Genomic DNA, 13,916 nt, shown 5'->3' on the forward strand with positions numbered 1-13,916 from the left:
ACCCACATGTGCCTTTCTGGGGTACTCCTGAGACAGGCCTTTGCTCTCTTCCAGTGCAGATATTTCCATCTTCCCTCTTTCTTCCAAGCAGATCTGAATATCTACATAGTTTGGGGCTGATTGGTTTAGCTTTTTTTTTTTTCTGGGGGGTTTCAGAGGATCTTTCCTGCATTCCCAGAAATAGAACACAAACATCTACTACTCGGATGTTTTGTTAAGTTATTTTCATTAAAAAAATAAACTTGCTTCCATCTGGGAATTTTGTTAAGTGTTTTAGATATGTTTTTAACTTCTCTGTGTCCCATCACCCGGCATGGATTTCAGCCAACCGTTCCAGGGCTTGAACGTGCAGCTCTTAAGGGATGGTTGGAATCTGGCTCCGAAGCCCTCACCTGACTTCATTCTGATAGACATCGGTCCAAGCTCCTCCTCCGCAGATCTGATTTCTCCCAAATGTTGAGAATATCTGGATTCCTGCCTGAATTTTGTCCATTTGGGTCCAGCTTCATCCTCGTCTCCATCTGGTGACCAGGAGAGGCTCTCAAAGCCAACGGACCTTCTGGGGCTCAGGTGGCCCCAGGGCAGTGAGAACTTCAGAGGGGCAGGAGCAAGCACTGGGGGACCCCGACAGCCTGGGAAACTGCTGCCCCGCTGCAGCGGGTCTCCTCGGGGGTTGCATTAAATCCTTGTCGGGAAAAGGGGGTGTTTGCAGGAAGAGGTGACTCGCTGGTCTCAACCAGGGATGTCTTTGGTGGCAGAGCACGTGGTGGTGGCGTGCCCCAGCTCAGCAGGCACCAGTGCTCCCTGGCTGACATATCCCTCGTCGCTAATAACAGCTTTTCCATTTGCATCCTTCCCAGCTGCGGCGCGAACGGAGGAGCACAAATGGCAGTATATATATATATATATTTTTTTTTTAATTTTTTCTCCTTTCACAGTGTTAAGAAGCTGAAGTCTCAGGAGGAACATTACAATTTCCAGTGGAACCAGCTACCTTCCCACCTCTTTTTTTTTTTATTATTTTATTTTATTTTTACTTGACATGCATGTCTTTACTTTCCTGAATGGAGAGTGCCACTAACTACCTCTTAAAATATTATTACAGAAGGGCTGTATTCTACAGAGAATGGCATTTTTTGTAATAACCCCATTTTCCTTTTCACTTATTCTTACCTAAAAAGTTTCAGATTGCAGCTCATCCATCTCCCTGACACCCAAATCCCCTCTCACGTTTTCAAATTCATATATATATTGTTAACCCATTATTAGCCCGTAGTATCCAGCAAAAAAAAAAAAAGAGAAGCGTGAGAAAGGGCCAGGCCTTGAATGGGGGCACGGGATGCAAGTGGGGGTACATCACTTGGGGCTGCTGTTTTGGGGAGATTTGTCTGGAAATGGGTGGCTGCAGAGCCTGCTCTCTCTCTGCAGCCTCCCTCTGCAAAGGGCTCCATGGGGACACCTCGGTGTCACCGGTGGAGTGGTCCCTTCTCATCCTCTCCCCAGGTCTTGCTCCAGCGCCTGGTGGGCAGCTCCAGCCTGCGCAGCCCCGCATCACATCGGGAATGAGACTCGCTCTGTCCCCAGCCCGCCTGGATGGGAAAACCAGGGACCAAAGTCTGCAGAGGAGGAGAAAACCAAACTATCCCTGCTGCTTGTTCCAGCCAGGACCAGAGAGGTCGTTTTCTGGAGGATGTGTGTGTGGGAGCTCATCCTAGCGGGACATCAGCTATGAATGTGGTGCTGAAACCTCCCTGACCTGGGTTCCTGGGGTGGGAGGAGAAGGACAGGGATGGGGTATGGCTGGGGACACAGAGGTAGACCTGACAACTCCATAAACCGGGACCAGTCCATCCCAATCCACCCCAGCCCATCCCAGCTGCCCCCAGAAGAATTCAGCAGGAGATTTCAGGCAGGGTGCAGGGGCAGCTGGATGAGGTGCATCGGTGCCCGGTGGTTTTTGCTCCTCTGTTCCTTGGGAATTCGGGGTTCATCCATGGCACCGTGCAGCTCTGTGGTACCCGGGCAGGTGGAGGGGTGATTCGGAAGGCAAAGGGCATCTTGCATTTGGTTATCAAACAGCAGCGAGGCTGGGTGTCCTGAGCACAGGAAGGAGATCGTCAGAAATGAAATCATCCTTTGCAGGCCTCAGAGCAAAATTTAAAATTGAATCTTTATCCTGCGAAAATCTCTAGGTTACGTGAAGGTGACAGCTTGCTGTTTTCGTTGGGCTTTGATGAATCACTTGCAAGGAAAAAAAAAGCTGTTATCTTCACTAAAATTTCCTTTTTTTCCCCTGGAACTTGCACCCAGCTGCGTACAGACCTGACAGTAAACTGCTATTCCTATTTGTTATCCTCTTCAAAAAATCCCACATTCCTCATCGGAATCACACCTTCCCAAAGTGTTGGGATTTTTTTTTTTTTTTTTTTTCATTCTTTCTTTCCCTTCCGTGTGTGTGGTTTTTATTATAACTCGCAGGCAACTGCTTAACATCAACAACAACAAGGAAACTTTGGCAGAAGCCGCCTCAAAGGATCCGTGTGCGAGATGTTCAATGAACTTCCTAGCTACCAATAATTCCAGTTGGCTGCTTTTCCTTGAGCCGCATCCTCCCGGCGTCGGGGTGTGGAAGTGGTCAGTGCCCCATCGCTCGCGGGGGCTCCACCAGCTGCACGAGGCTTCCCCGAACGGCGGCTCGTCGGGAACGGGGGGGGAAGCAGGAGAGGTTTATTAGTTCTTTTCCTTTTCCTAAATGAAGCTACTTCTTGCAAGTCTAAATATTTACTGCCGTTTCTGGACACACACACACACACACACACACAGAGGAAAATTAATAAAACCATCCGCCGAGCGAGATTCCGATTCCCAATTATTTTGCTTTCGCAAAGTTTCAAAAAAAAAAATAAAAAATAAAATCAATAAAATCCCAACTTTGTTTGTGCATTCTTATTGCAAACACAATGCCAACAATGGCTAAATAGACAGCATAATAAATAGCACCACAATGCCGACATAAAGGCCTTTCTGGTACTGCATACAAAATATAAACTGTGCCATGCCATTATTATTCCGGAGCCCTTGCTGAAACAGTGCAGTTGAAATTCCACCCCCAATGTGCACCTAATCAGCCATTCAGAGCCCCTTAATGACTTGTCAGTTCTTTGCCCTGCCATTTTCTGTCCAATTAATTCTTTTATTGTGCACCGGATAAAGGAAGACAAAGGCCTTCCATGCAATAATGAATCATTAAAATTCAGCAGCTCCTCTCTTGTGCTCTTGGCTCCTCACCAGCAATTCAGGCTGTTTCGAATTCGTTATGTGTGTGGTGGTTAAAATTCACTCTACCTCAAACAAGACCTTTCAAAACACTTAACCCTTTCCTGGGTGAAGACCTCCATCCCTACGCTGGGGATTTAGACACGCACGTGAAAAAAAAAAAAAAAAAAAAAAGAGAGGAGGAGGAGGAGGAGGAGGAGGAGGGGGACAAGCGATGGGAGGAGAAAGGCAGGCAGAGGTATTTTGGGTAAATGTTTTAATATCACGTCTCTGGCAGTCACAATATTGCCTGCTCACACATCCACAAACAAATCCGGGGAGCGGGAGCCGCCGGCAGCGCGGCGGGAGAGCGGCCGGGCGGCGGCGGCGGGATGGGTGCCCGGGTGCTGTCGCCCCTTCGCCGGGCCGCGCTCTCCCACCCGCGCCGGCGGCTTTGCATCGCCTGCCCTAAACCAACACAGCGCCGGGAGCGGGCGGCGGAGGCAGGGAGGGACCCCCTCTTATTTTGGATTAGGAGTGGCTTGTTTTTCATTCCTAATTGGTTTACGATAAAGTGAAAGAAGCCGGCTTTTAAACCTGAATAAGTGTGTCCAACGGGTTTTTTTTTTTTTTGCACGGGCTTCACTAAATCAGGTCAAAACCAACACTCCAGTTAAGCCAGTGACACACTGTGCATGGCTGAGCTCTGCAGCCATATGGGGGCGGCTTAATAGGGGTCAGCCGGAGCGCCGGCGGCTCGTTCAAGCACGGGGAGGGCAGAGCCCTGCGTTCGGCAGCACCCACCACCCTTTATCCAAGTGCCAAACCATTTCTGAGCAAGAACCCCCGGGGCTGGTGGCACCAGCCACCCCACTGACAGAACCCCCCCCATGGCCCCAGACCCACCGTGAGCTGCCCGGGCTGACTAAAGGACTGTCATTCCCAAAAACCCGTGTTCACTATGTGGGATCAGCCCCCGCATCGCATCGCGTCACATCTCAGGGATTGCCCCGCAACTGCTGCGGCTCCGGCGCGGGCAGGGGCTGCAGGATGGTGACAGAACGAAGCAATTCGTAATAAGCACCATTTTCCATGATTTGGGCTCCAGGGGACTATTTTTAGTTCCTGCTGACTCATTTGGGAAACGGCTTCCCCTCCCCAAGCCTCATCCTTTGCCACTTGGTGCCATCCTTAATTCCTGCGTGTAGAGTGAACTTCAAATGCCACCTCCCTGGCTCGGCTGGGCAGTGGCGGAGGAGACGGGGTCGGGGCTGAACCGGGTCTCTGTGGCTCCCATGGTCCTGTGATGCTCTCCTCCCTTCGTTAATTAGGGTGCCATGTGATGAACCTTCCAAAAACCTTGTGGAGCCTCCGCAGGGTGAACGAGGAAGAGCATGGTGGGAGCGAGGTACAGCACAACGTCTCCCATGGGTGTTGGGGTTCCTCCGTGTGTCACTTGTGGAGCGGTTGGGAGGTGATGTGACACTCCCTGCTTTCCCTGACACCCCCAGAAAGGGAGTTTGGAGCCCTTCTGCTGGTGAATTCATGCCTTCAGACTCAAAAAAAGCCCTAAATCAATTGTACCCAACCTCATGCTCTGAAAAAAGGGTGATATTGGAGTCTCCTTAAGGCATTCTCCAAAGATTGGGTTCATCCAGGCTCCATGGGGAGCCCCAGCCTTGTCCTAGCAGCTCCCATGGCCACCGAGCCTTCCCGGGGGCTTGCGCATCGCTGCTCCTGCTCCCAACATCTCCCAACTCTCCCCGCTCGCTCGCCCAAAACCAGCATCTGCTGCCCTCCTGGTGCTTAAACACCACGTTCTCCGAACGGCACTAGTTATTTTTATTTTATATTTAATTTTTTTGCCTCTAGATCACAGGCAACACGTAGCCAGGGACCGAGAACCTCCTGCCTTGGCTATGGGAGGGTAAACGTGGCGGGGGGGGTTGGAACTAGACGATCTTTGAGGTCCCTTCCAACCCAAACCATTCTGTGATTCTATGATTCTTGTCTCATCCAGCATCAGGCTGGAGATGCCGGGTGAGGACAAGCAAGAGCCTAGCTGGAAGAGCCGGACATCCTGAGGAGGTCAATCCACGGACAGGGAGCAGGAATATACTCGTGCAGAAGTTGATTAAAACTGAACGCCCTCGTAGAAGGGCCATTTAAGAATTTCTTTGCCACAAACCTCATACCCAACTGTAAAAAATGTGTAACAAAAGTTGATATCATTCCAGGAAAAATTATAATAAGGAGGATGGGAAGGGACTTTTTCCACCATGCAGAAGGAATGTGGATACAGTCTATAAAATAATTTCCTCTTTCTTACTAAACAGTACCTCTGAGCCATTCAGATAAATAGCAACATTCATTATTCTCCGCACCAAAATAAAAAAGAGGAACTTTTATCGCTTGTGTATTCCTGCAATTATCTTGAGAACCTTTTTTTTGTTGACAGTCAGGGGTCAAAAGCTGGTCGTGGTTTCACCTGATCTCATTGACTTCTGCAGAGACATTCCAGATTCATGCCAACACGAGAGCCATCCGAGCTGAGCTCGGGACACACAATGCTGCCATTCACGTCGGGAAGATGCTCGGCTCATGGAAAACGACTTCTCTTTCTGCAGATGACACCTACACCTAAAACGGGAGAACATGACAATGTGTGAAAAATGTGTTTATTCAAACAGTGTTAATTCGAGACCAAAATGCTCTTCCCTGAATACAAACCGTGCCCCCGATCAGTGGTTTTCTCCTAGAGAAATGAAACGGGAGACTCGTATGTTTAAGTGCAAATCTAGGCTGGGGAATTAACTTCTGGTGCTTTTAGAAATTTCCAGCGTGCCCTGAGTCGCTGGGATTATTTCAGGCCAGGGAATTTTACCTGCCTGTCATCTTCTTGAACATCCATTTTGGAACGTCTTTGAATTTTACTCAACAGCAAACATGGAGCGAGTATTCCCTGCTCTGCGGGATGCCAAAAACCAGATGAATGTCACCATTCAGCATCAGCTATTCGAACGGGAACTGCTTCCAGGAGCTGCAGAGGGGTCTCCAGGGCTCACGTTATCCCTTGTACCCGCTGAACGGTCTAAATATACAGCATTTTGTTTCTGCAAATATTAGTGAAAGCTAACTTCATTTGGCAAAGCTTGTAGAAAGCAAAACCGAGCGGAAAGTAAGCGGGGCTAGAAAGTGGATGGATTTAAAATCTGCCCGTTTTGGATGTGCGTTTCCTCGGCGCCGTCACCGGGCTGGTCCAGGGCCCCGCGGCTGCCCGGGGCTCCTGCTGTCCCACGGGAGGAGGGCACGTCCCTGCACAGACACCCTGTGGCTCCTGGCCGTGCCCAGGACATCGCCAACGCTGGATGTCACGCCGTGCCAGGGAGCCAGGGCTGGTACCATGTACTGGGAGAAGAAAAAGGAGAGAGGGAAGAGCTCAGTAACATTCCCCGAGCCCACAGCTGGGACCCATCCTGCTGGGTGCACAGACCCCCATCGTGCTCTCCCGGGAGTCAGAGACGCTTCGGTGCGATTTTTAATTTCAGCATTTTGGGTGATTCACAATACCATCGCACACAGGTATTTTAACTCTGTTTTAAAGATTAATCCAGACACCAGTGAAGTCAGTGTCAGCTTTGCCACGAAACATCAAAGATAAGCACTTACATTCCCATCTCACCCTTTTTTCTTCTTTTTTTTCCCCAAAACGCGTGACTTTGGAGAGGAAGCCCTACCTCAACAGAACAGGCAAAGTCAAAAACGTGTCTATTTTTCGAGCGCGAATTTAGGATTAAGACCTGAAATTTGCATTGTGACTGGAGGGAGGAGGAAGCCTCCTCCGAAAGTTATTCCGCAGCTTTGGCTTAGAGCGTAATAAAGTCATTTTGCCAACAGTTTTGTAAACGAGCGCAGAGAAAATGGTGTCCAGTTACAGACACTCTGGCAAGACACCTCTTGGCAGATACTGCACACAGCAGATTTGCATCGGGGCACTGTTGTTCAGGCTTCGTTAACGTCCTTGAGCTTCATTAATTGTCATCACATTTATTTTCCCCGTGTTAAAAACTTTTCTTTTCCACAGTGTTGCACCACAACCAAGGCCTGAGCGTGTTTCTCAGGCAGGGGCAGCTGGATTTCCCTAATCCCAACCTTTTCTTCCCTATTAGGGTCCAGCTTGAAAATCTTGCGCCAGTTTATCTGGTGAAACCAAATCAACTTGGTTACTACAAGCACAAAAAAAAAAGTCACAAATGTAACTATTTCAATGACTAGATTTAAAAAAAAAAACACAAAACACACTACATGCAACATATAATTTTGTTGCTATCATGACAAAGAGGTATTTACAAGGGCTCGCCAACCAGAAAACAGAATTTGTTACTGTAAAATTCCTACGTGCTGTACGGAACAAAACAAACTCGGTCTAAACCCATGGAGTCTGACCTCGCAAACCCTTCCTCATGTGAGAGGTCTCAACGAAATCCTATGAAATCCTTGGGATTACAGGCGTGGAAATACACTTCTCGAGGAAGAAAAAAAAAAAAAATTAAAAAAAATATAAAAATCTCACTATTTAAGGACAGGGAAAGGGAACAAGAAAAAAAAAACCCATAAACCAACGTATTACGTCAATAGAGAAAAACCTTAATCGAAATATTTTATTCCAAATAGCCTCTCTCTTTCAAAGCTGTTCTCCACATTTCTTTTCAGCACAGAAATAGGCTCAAGCAGAAAGAAAACGTAACACAGGCTTGATAAAAAGCAATTTTTTAATTTTATCAAATTGATCTGTACAAAAGTTAGCATTGCTTAGTCAGAAGCTAGTGAAGAGAACAGATAAGTAACAGCCAAAGTCTTTCAAACTTTATACAGAAAAATAGATTGCATAAAATTGACTTTTCTGTATTTTCCCCCACCCCCACGTCCCCAAAAGGAAATATGCAAAAAAATATTTTTAGAAAAAGAGTAGGAAACGTAGAAAAGGTAAAAAGATGATAACCTCTGAAATGTGTTTTTAGATTTACAAAGTTTTTAAAGGCACAAGTTACCATAAAATAGATGGTTATTATATGCTCAGCATACAATGGAAGAAGTAGAAATATATCAATGAAATATTAGTCTAAAACTAAGTACCTACAAATTTTTTTTAGTGGAGAAGATTTTAGTTTCACAGCTTGATGGATGGTATCTGGTCCCTAGAAGCCAAAATTAAAGCAGAAGTTGATCATTTCCTCATTAAATTACATCCTCCTATAAAGTAGTCCCAGTTCTGACAGCGGACAAAGACTCTGCAATGCCTCAAATCCAGTTTCACCGCCCGAGAGCAGGGAGCCAGAAAAATTCGCAACCGTTTCAGCCTCCCAGTTTCACCAGTAACTTCCCCCCCCCTCGTTATTTTACGTTCCCGTTTGAGCTCCCCGTTGGTGAGCGGGTCTGCGACGGGCACGTTCGCTCCGGCCCTCTCTCAAACACGACTGCTGCAGCGGCTCAAACCGAAAAAAACCCAAAAACCAACGAAAATCTATAGACTCGTAACACCACTTTATTGGATCATCTCCACTATTTTTCCGCTCCCTCCCCACCCCATCTTTAAAATCTTTTAAAATTCTACTTTTTTTTTTGCACAAAATTACTTCATTAATTAAAAGACAAAATAATACAGAACATAAATACATATTTAACAAATTTAAAAAAAAAAACCAACAAACAAAAAAAAACACTTTAAGCTTCCAAAACCAAAACAAAATGTTAATTACAGCCAAACCTTGCTTAGAAGAACTCTTGACTAAAAAAACAAACACTTCAGACATTTAATTGGTTGGTCCCACCAGACTCGTTTGTTCCCACGAGATTGTGACACGGAATAGTCGGGTTTGCGGGTTTCATCTGCGTTGGTCCGAGTGAGTTCTTGCCCTCAAGGTTGGTCCGTTCCTCACATTGCAATAGACCCTTAAAGTCTCAAACAGCTTTTTTTGCCTTTTTTTTTTTTCTTTCTTTCCCCCCCTTCCTACCCCCCTGCTCCACTTTTGCACTTGTCAACTTCCACGACGAGTAAGTTCAGTTCAGTCCTCACAGAGGAGTCGAATGGTTTTGTCCTTCATTTATTCAAAAGGAATCGCCGGTCCTTTCTTTTTTTTTTTTTTTTTTACTTTTTTCCCCTCTTTTTTTTTTTAAATCACTTTTTAATTTTTTTTTTTTTTTTAAATTGTATTAATTAAAGAAAAATAGAGCTCTGTCCTTTCGGAGAGTTTTGAAGCAAGGGGACATCCAGTCGCAACGAGCAGAGTTCCCAGCGGCTCAGGAGGCACTTCGGAAACTATGGCGGCACTCCACGCTCTTCATCTTCATTCCTTCATTAGTGCATATGTTGGGGAAGCCCTCGGGGGCTCCACGCATCCTTTAAGGCCTCGTCAGGGTCGTATAGACCGGCTGGTCCCAGTTAGCGGTGGGGCTGTGGGCCGGCGGGATGGACAAGCCGTTGAGGATGGGCGTCGCGTAGGGACGGCGGGAGGAGTGGAAATAGGGATACTGGTAAATGCTGGAGGGGTAGCCAGGGTAGGGGTTGTAGTAGTTGGAGCTCTGGAGGTCCGTGTAGTCGCACTGGGAGCTGGAGAAGGAGGCGGCGGCCGTGGCGGTGGAGGCGGTGGTGGCACAAGCCTGGGCGCTGTAGGAGCCGTAGTCGGAGTGCGCGGGGGAGCCGTGGGACTGGTCGCTGTAGTGGCTGGGGCTCAGCTGCTCCGTTTTGATGTGTGGCCTTTGCTGGCCCGAGTCGGCCGACGACGGCGACGCCGAGGCCGGGCTTTTGTGAGTCCAGACCTGGTTGGTCCCACCGCTGCCCGTGGCCGAGTGGGAGTAGGACGCGCCGTAGGAGCCGGCGGCGGCGTTGGGGCCGTGGTCGGCCGGCATGGCGGCGTGGCCGTTGAGCGGCAGGTACTGGTCGAACTCGTGGACGTCGAAGGTCTCCATGTTGTTGATGACCTCGCTGCTCAGCTCCGAGATGTCCACGTTGCTGAAGTCGATGTTCTGGCGGCCGCTCTCCACGAGGCGGCGGCCCTCGTGCTTCAGCTCCTGCTTGCTGCCGTGGTGGAGGTCGGTTTTGGGGGTGGTGGGTGGGGTAGGTGGCCCGTGGGTCTGGCCTGGGGACGAAGGGACAGTAAGGCTTTAACGAGAGCGGCCACAAAACACCCAACTCCTTCAAGGACGATTAAAACAACGCACTTTTCTTCCCCCTCTTATTGCATAAGGGGAAGAGGGATCTAAATCTACGGCGCCGTGCTGGAGGTGGCTGATGTGCCCCTTGACCACGGCGGGGACCATGTCCTCGGCTGGGGTAAAGCACCCGCACGAGTGATGCTTTGCAGTGGGGAGGAGAAGCCAGGGAGCACGCTGCGCCCATCGGCATCGCTCCGGGACACGGCGGGACACCCCCGGCTGCACAAACACCCCCTCGCCTGGGAAGCAGAACCAGGGGCTGGATGCGGAGGGACCCGCTCAGCCTCTCCCCGCGGGCAGCCTGAAGCCAGCCCGGCTCTCCCGGAGGCGGAGAAGCCATCCCATCCCATCCCAGCAGAGCGAGCCGGGATCCCCAGCCAGGCTGGGCGAGAGCGCAGACGCGTCTGAAGCTGCAGGACGTTCGCAATCCTCCTGGAATCTGTCAACACGCGCCCGCTGCCAATTCGCAGCGCCGCCGAGAAGCGGGGAGCTCCGGGGGGGAAGCCGCGTCTCCCAGACCCGCTCCCCCAGGCACCCTTCGCACGGCCAAACGGATTATTAACCCTTATTAGCTCACAATTAATTCTTCTCGCTCCCGGGCCAGCTAGGAAAGCGGGGTCCCTGCGCTTCGGGGTTTTCCTATCGCACGCTCGGCTCTGTGAGCATTTACTAAAGAAAACTGTGGCCACGTTCACAAGCTGGTGCAAAACCACAGCTCTCGGGGCAACGACTCCTGCTTTTGGATGGTCCCAATCCCGATATTTATTCGGGGGGTAAATGAGCCCGCGTCCACCAGTGGCTTCATGTCCCAAACCAGTATGCCCGGGATCTGCGGATTTTTTTTTTTTTTGCCCGTGAGGGTCCTTTACCTGTGTGATCGCCGTGATGGTGGGAATCGGCCATGCCTCCCAGCCCGCTGTCCGCCTTGTAGATCTGCGTGCCGGCGTGGTGGCTGAGCTCGGCTCCGGAGTCGGAGTCGCTCTGCCCAGCTTTTACACTTTTCCTCCTCCGTGGCTGGTATTTATAATCCGGGTGATCCTTTTTGTGCTGGACCCTGAGTCGCTCAGCTTCTTCCACAAACGGACGTTTCTCATTTTCACTTAACAAACTGGTTGAGGATGGATTTATTTTTTTTTTTAAATAAGGAAGAGGGGAAAAAAAAATAAAAATCCAAAATTAATGTCTTTTCCTTAGAAGTTTTCGGGCTATTTTCAGACTCACATCCCCGCTTCCCATACACTGATATGAGCAACCAGAAAGTTAATTCCAAAACACATCTGCCGTGGCAAAAAAAAAAAAAAAAGACAAGAGCTAAACTATGCTGCAAAAATGTATTAAAATACCAACTATAGAGGTGAAAAAAAACCTGACCGCTACGGATACCGGTAACTGGGCACATCAAAATTCCCCCACCCCATTTTAATGCCTTTGCCAGATATTATTCCTATATTTGTCCTACAAATGCCACCCCTTCCCTGCGACAAACAACGCTGCCCATTTCCAGCTTTGTTTGGTTCTTACAAAGAAACCACGAAGGCAACAGCAAAGGGATTATTTCTTTCAAAACTCTCCCCTGCCCAGACCTCTCTTTGCAAACTCTTGGAGAGTTGCAAACCGCAGCAGGAGCATCGCTGGCCCAAGCGGGCAGGAAAGCTGCAAGTTTGGTACGGCCAGGCACGACCGAATACCCCACGCGGTAAAACGTGGCCCATCGCAGAGCCCGCTCAGATGCCACCCAGTAAAAAAAGTTTGCCTCGGTGGACAGCGCTGGGCACACAAGCACACAGATAAGAAAGGAAATTAGAAAGCAGATTAAAATAACTGCTAAAAGTCGGGTTGTTTGGGTTTACAGCTTGTTAAGCAGCAAGAGAGCAAGCTGAGGAGAAAAACTTTTCGAAAAAGCCACTGTAGAAGAAGCAATTAAGAAAAGTCTCAGTCTCCTGAGGACAGGGATACGGGAAACTCTGGCCAGGAGAGGAAAGGGCCCGGGCTGCACATCCGAGTGATGGAGCGGGGAAAATCCACGTGTGACACCGCGCTGGGGCTGGGCCCACGGGCAGCACCCTGCTCCAGCTCGCTCCGGCCGTGGGCACCCAGGTCCCTGCGTGGGGGCTTTTTGGGAGCAGGGACCAGCACGTCCTTTGCAGCGTGCACACATGCTCTGGGGGATTTTTGCACTTCGGTTTGAAACGCTTCAAGAACCCCTGGCGGGTACAGACGGCCAGAAAAAAATAAAGATTTTTAAAAAAAATAGAAAAGAGGTAATCCAGCCACGCACCCCGAGGCAAAACCCCCGTCGCCTCCCCGGGCAGCCCACGGGGGTCCCGCCGGCCCCGCAGCGAGGGGCGAGGGGTGGGTCGGGTCTGTACGCGGCTGCCGCGCACTCAGCCCGGTGCCCCGCGGGGGCTGCGCGGCCCGGAGCGAGGATGCGCGGAGAGATGCGCGTCTCGGGACTCACCGCCAAAGCTTGCCCAGGGTCTTGCTGAGCTCGGCGTTGTGCAGATGGGGATACTGGTCGGCCAGTTTCCTGCGGGCGGCCTGCGCCCACACCATGAAGGCGTTCATGGGCCGCTTGACGTGCGGCTTGGCCTTGAGCGATCCGTTGCCGCGGACGGGCATGGGCACCAGGCTCCAGTCGTAGCCCTTCAGCACCTGCGAGACGGCATCGCGGATGCAGGCGGGGAAGCGTTCGTCCACCTCGGCCGCGTCCACCTTGGCACCCAGCGGAGAGGTGCCGGGAGGGCGCGGGGCGGGCGCGGGGGCGCAGCCCAGACCCTCGGAGCCGGCGGGGGAGAGCGGCGAGTCGGAGTCCGAGTCCACGTGGGACATGGAGCTGGTGGTGCCCGCGGGGCTGCACGGAGCCTCCAGCGCTTTGTCGTGCTCCTCGGTCATGTTGAGCATTGGTGGGCGCGGGAGGGGCGGGGGGGGGGGGAGGGGGGGGGAAGGGGGCGAGGGGTAGAGCCGCCCCGAAATCGACGATCAGCCCGGGGCGGAGCGGCGGGGACCGCGCAACGCGTCCGCGGGCGCTGGGAGAGCGAGAAAAAGAGAAAAATCTAGAAAAGAAAAAGACGAAAACGCGCGAATATCAGCCGAAATAAAAAAAAAAAAAAAAAAAAAAAAAAAAAAAAAGGTAAAACAACCAAAACCAGTCCTGCTGCCGTCCCGGCGCCCCCGCTCCGCGCCGCTCCGCGCCCCGCCGCGCTCCACGTCCCGTGCGAGCCGCGGCCCCCGGCAACAAGTGACTTTAAGGGGCGGGCAGGAGGCCCCGCCCCCGGCGCCGCTCCCCATTGGCGGAGCGGGGGGCTCATTTGCATAAGGGGGCGGGGCGCCCCCGCCGCCGGGCCCGCGCCGCCCGCGCGCCGCCCGTACTCCCGCCGCGCGGGCCCGCGGCCGCCGGGAGGTCCCGCTGCCCGGAGCGGGGGGCGGCTGGACGCGGCGCGGCGGCG

The 13,916-nt window shown here is 51.1% G+C and overlaps 1 protein-coding gene across 1 annotated transcript; it reads right to left on the reverse strand.

Moving 5' to 3' along the window:
* Window positions 1-9,657: 9,657 nt before the first annotated feature.
* On the reverse strand, window positions 9,658-13,371 carry SOX8 (SRY-box transcription factor 8). Its single transcript, XM_086622002.1, has 3 exons — window positions 12,929-13,371; window positions 11,340-11,578; window positions 9,658-10,394 (listed from the first exon to the last, which is right to left on the reverse strand). The coding sequence occupies exons 1-3, from the start codon at window positions 13,369-13,371 to the stop codon at window positions 9,658-9,660; spliced, it is 1,419 nt and encodes a 472-aa protein (XP_086478128.1).
* Between the last annotated feature and the right edge of the window lie 545 nt (window positions 13,372-13,916).

This window comes from Tauraco erythrolophus, chromosome 17 (assembly GCF_009769465.1).
Source record: "Tauraco erythrolophus isolate bTauEry1 chromosome 17, bTauEry1.pri, whole genome shotgun sequence".
NCBI classification, from domain to species: Eukaryota; Metazoa; Chordata; class Aves; order Musophagiformes; family Musophagidae; genus Tauraco; species Tauraco erythrolophus.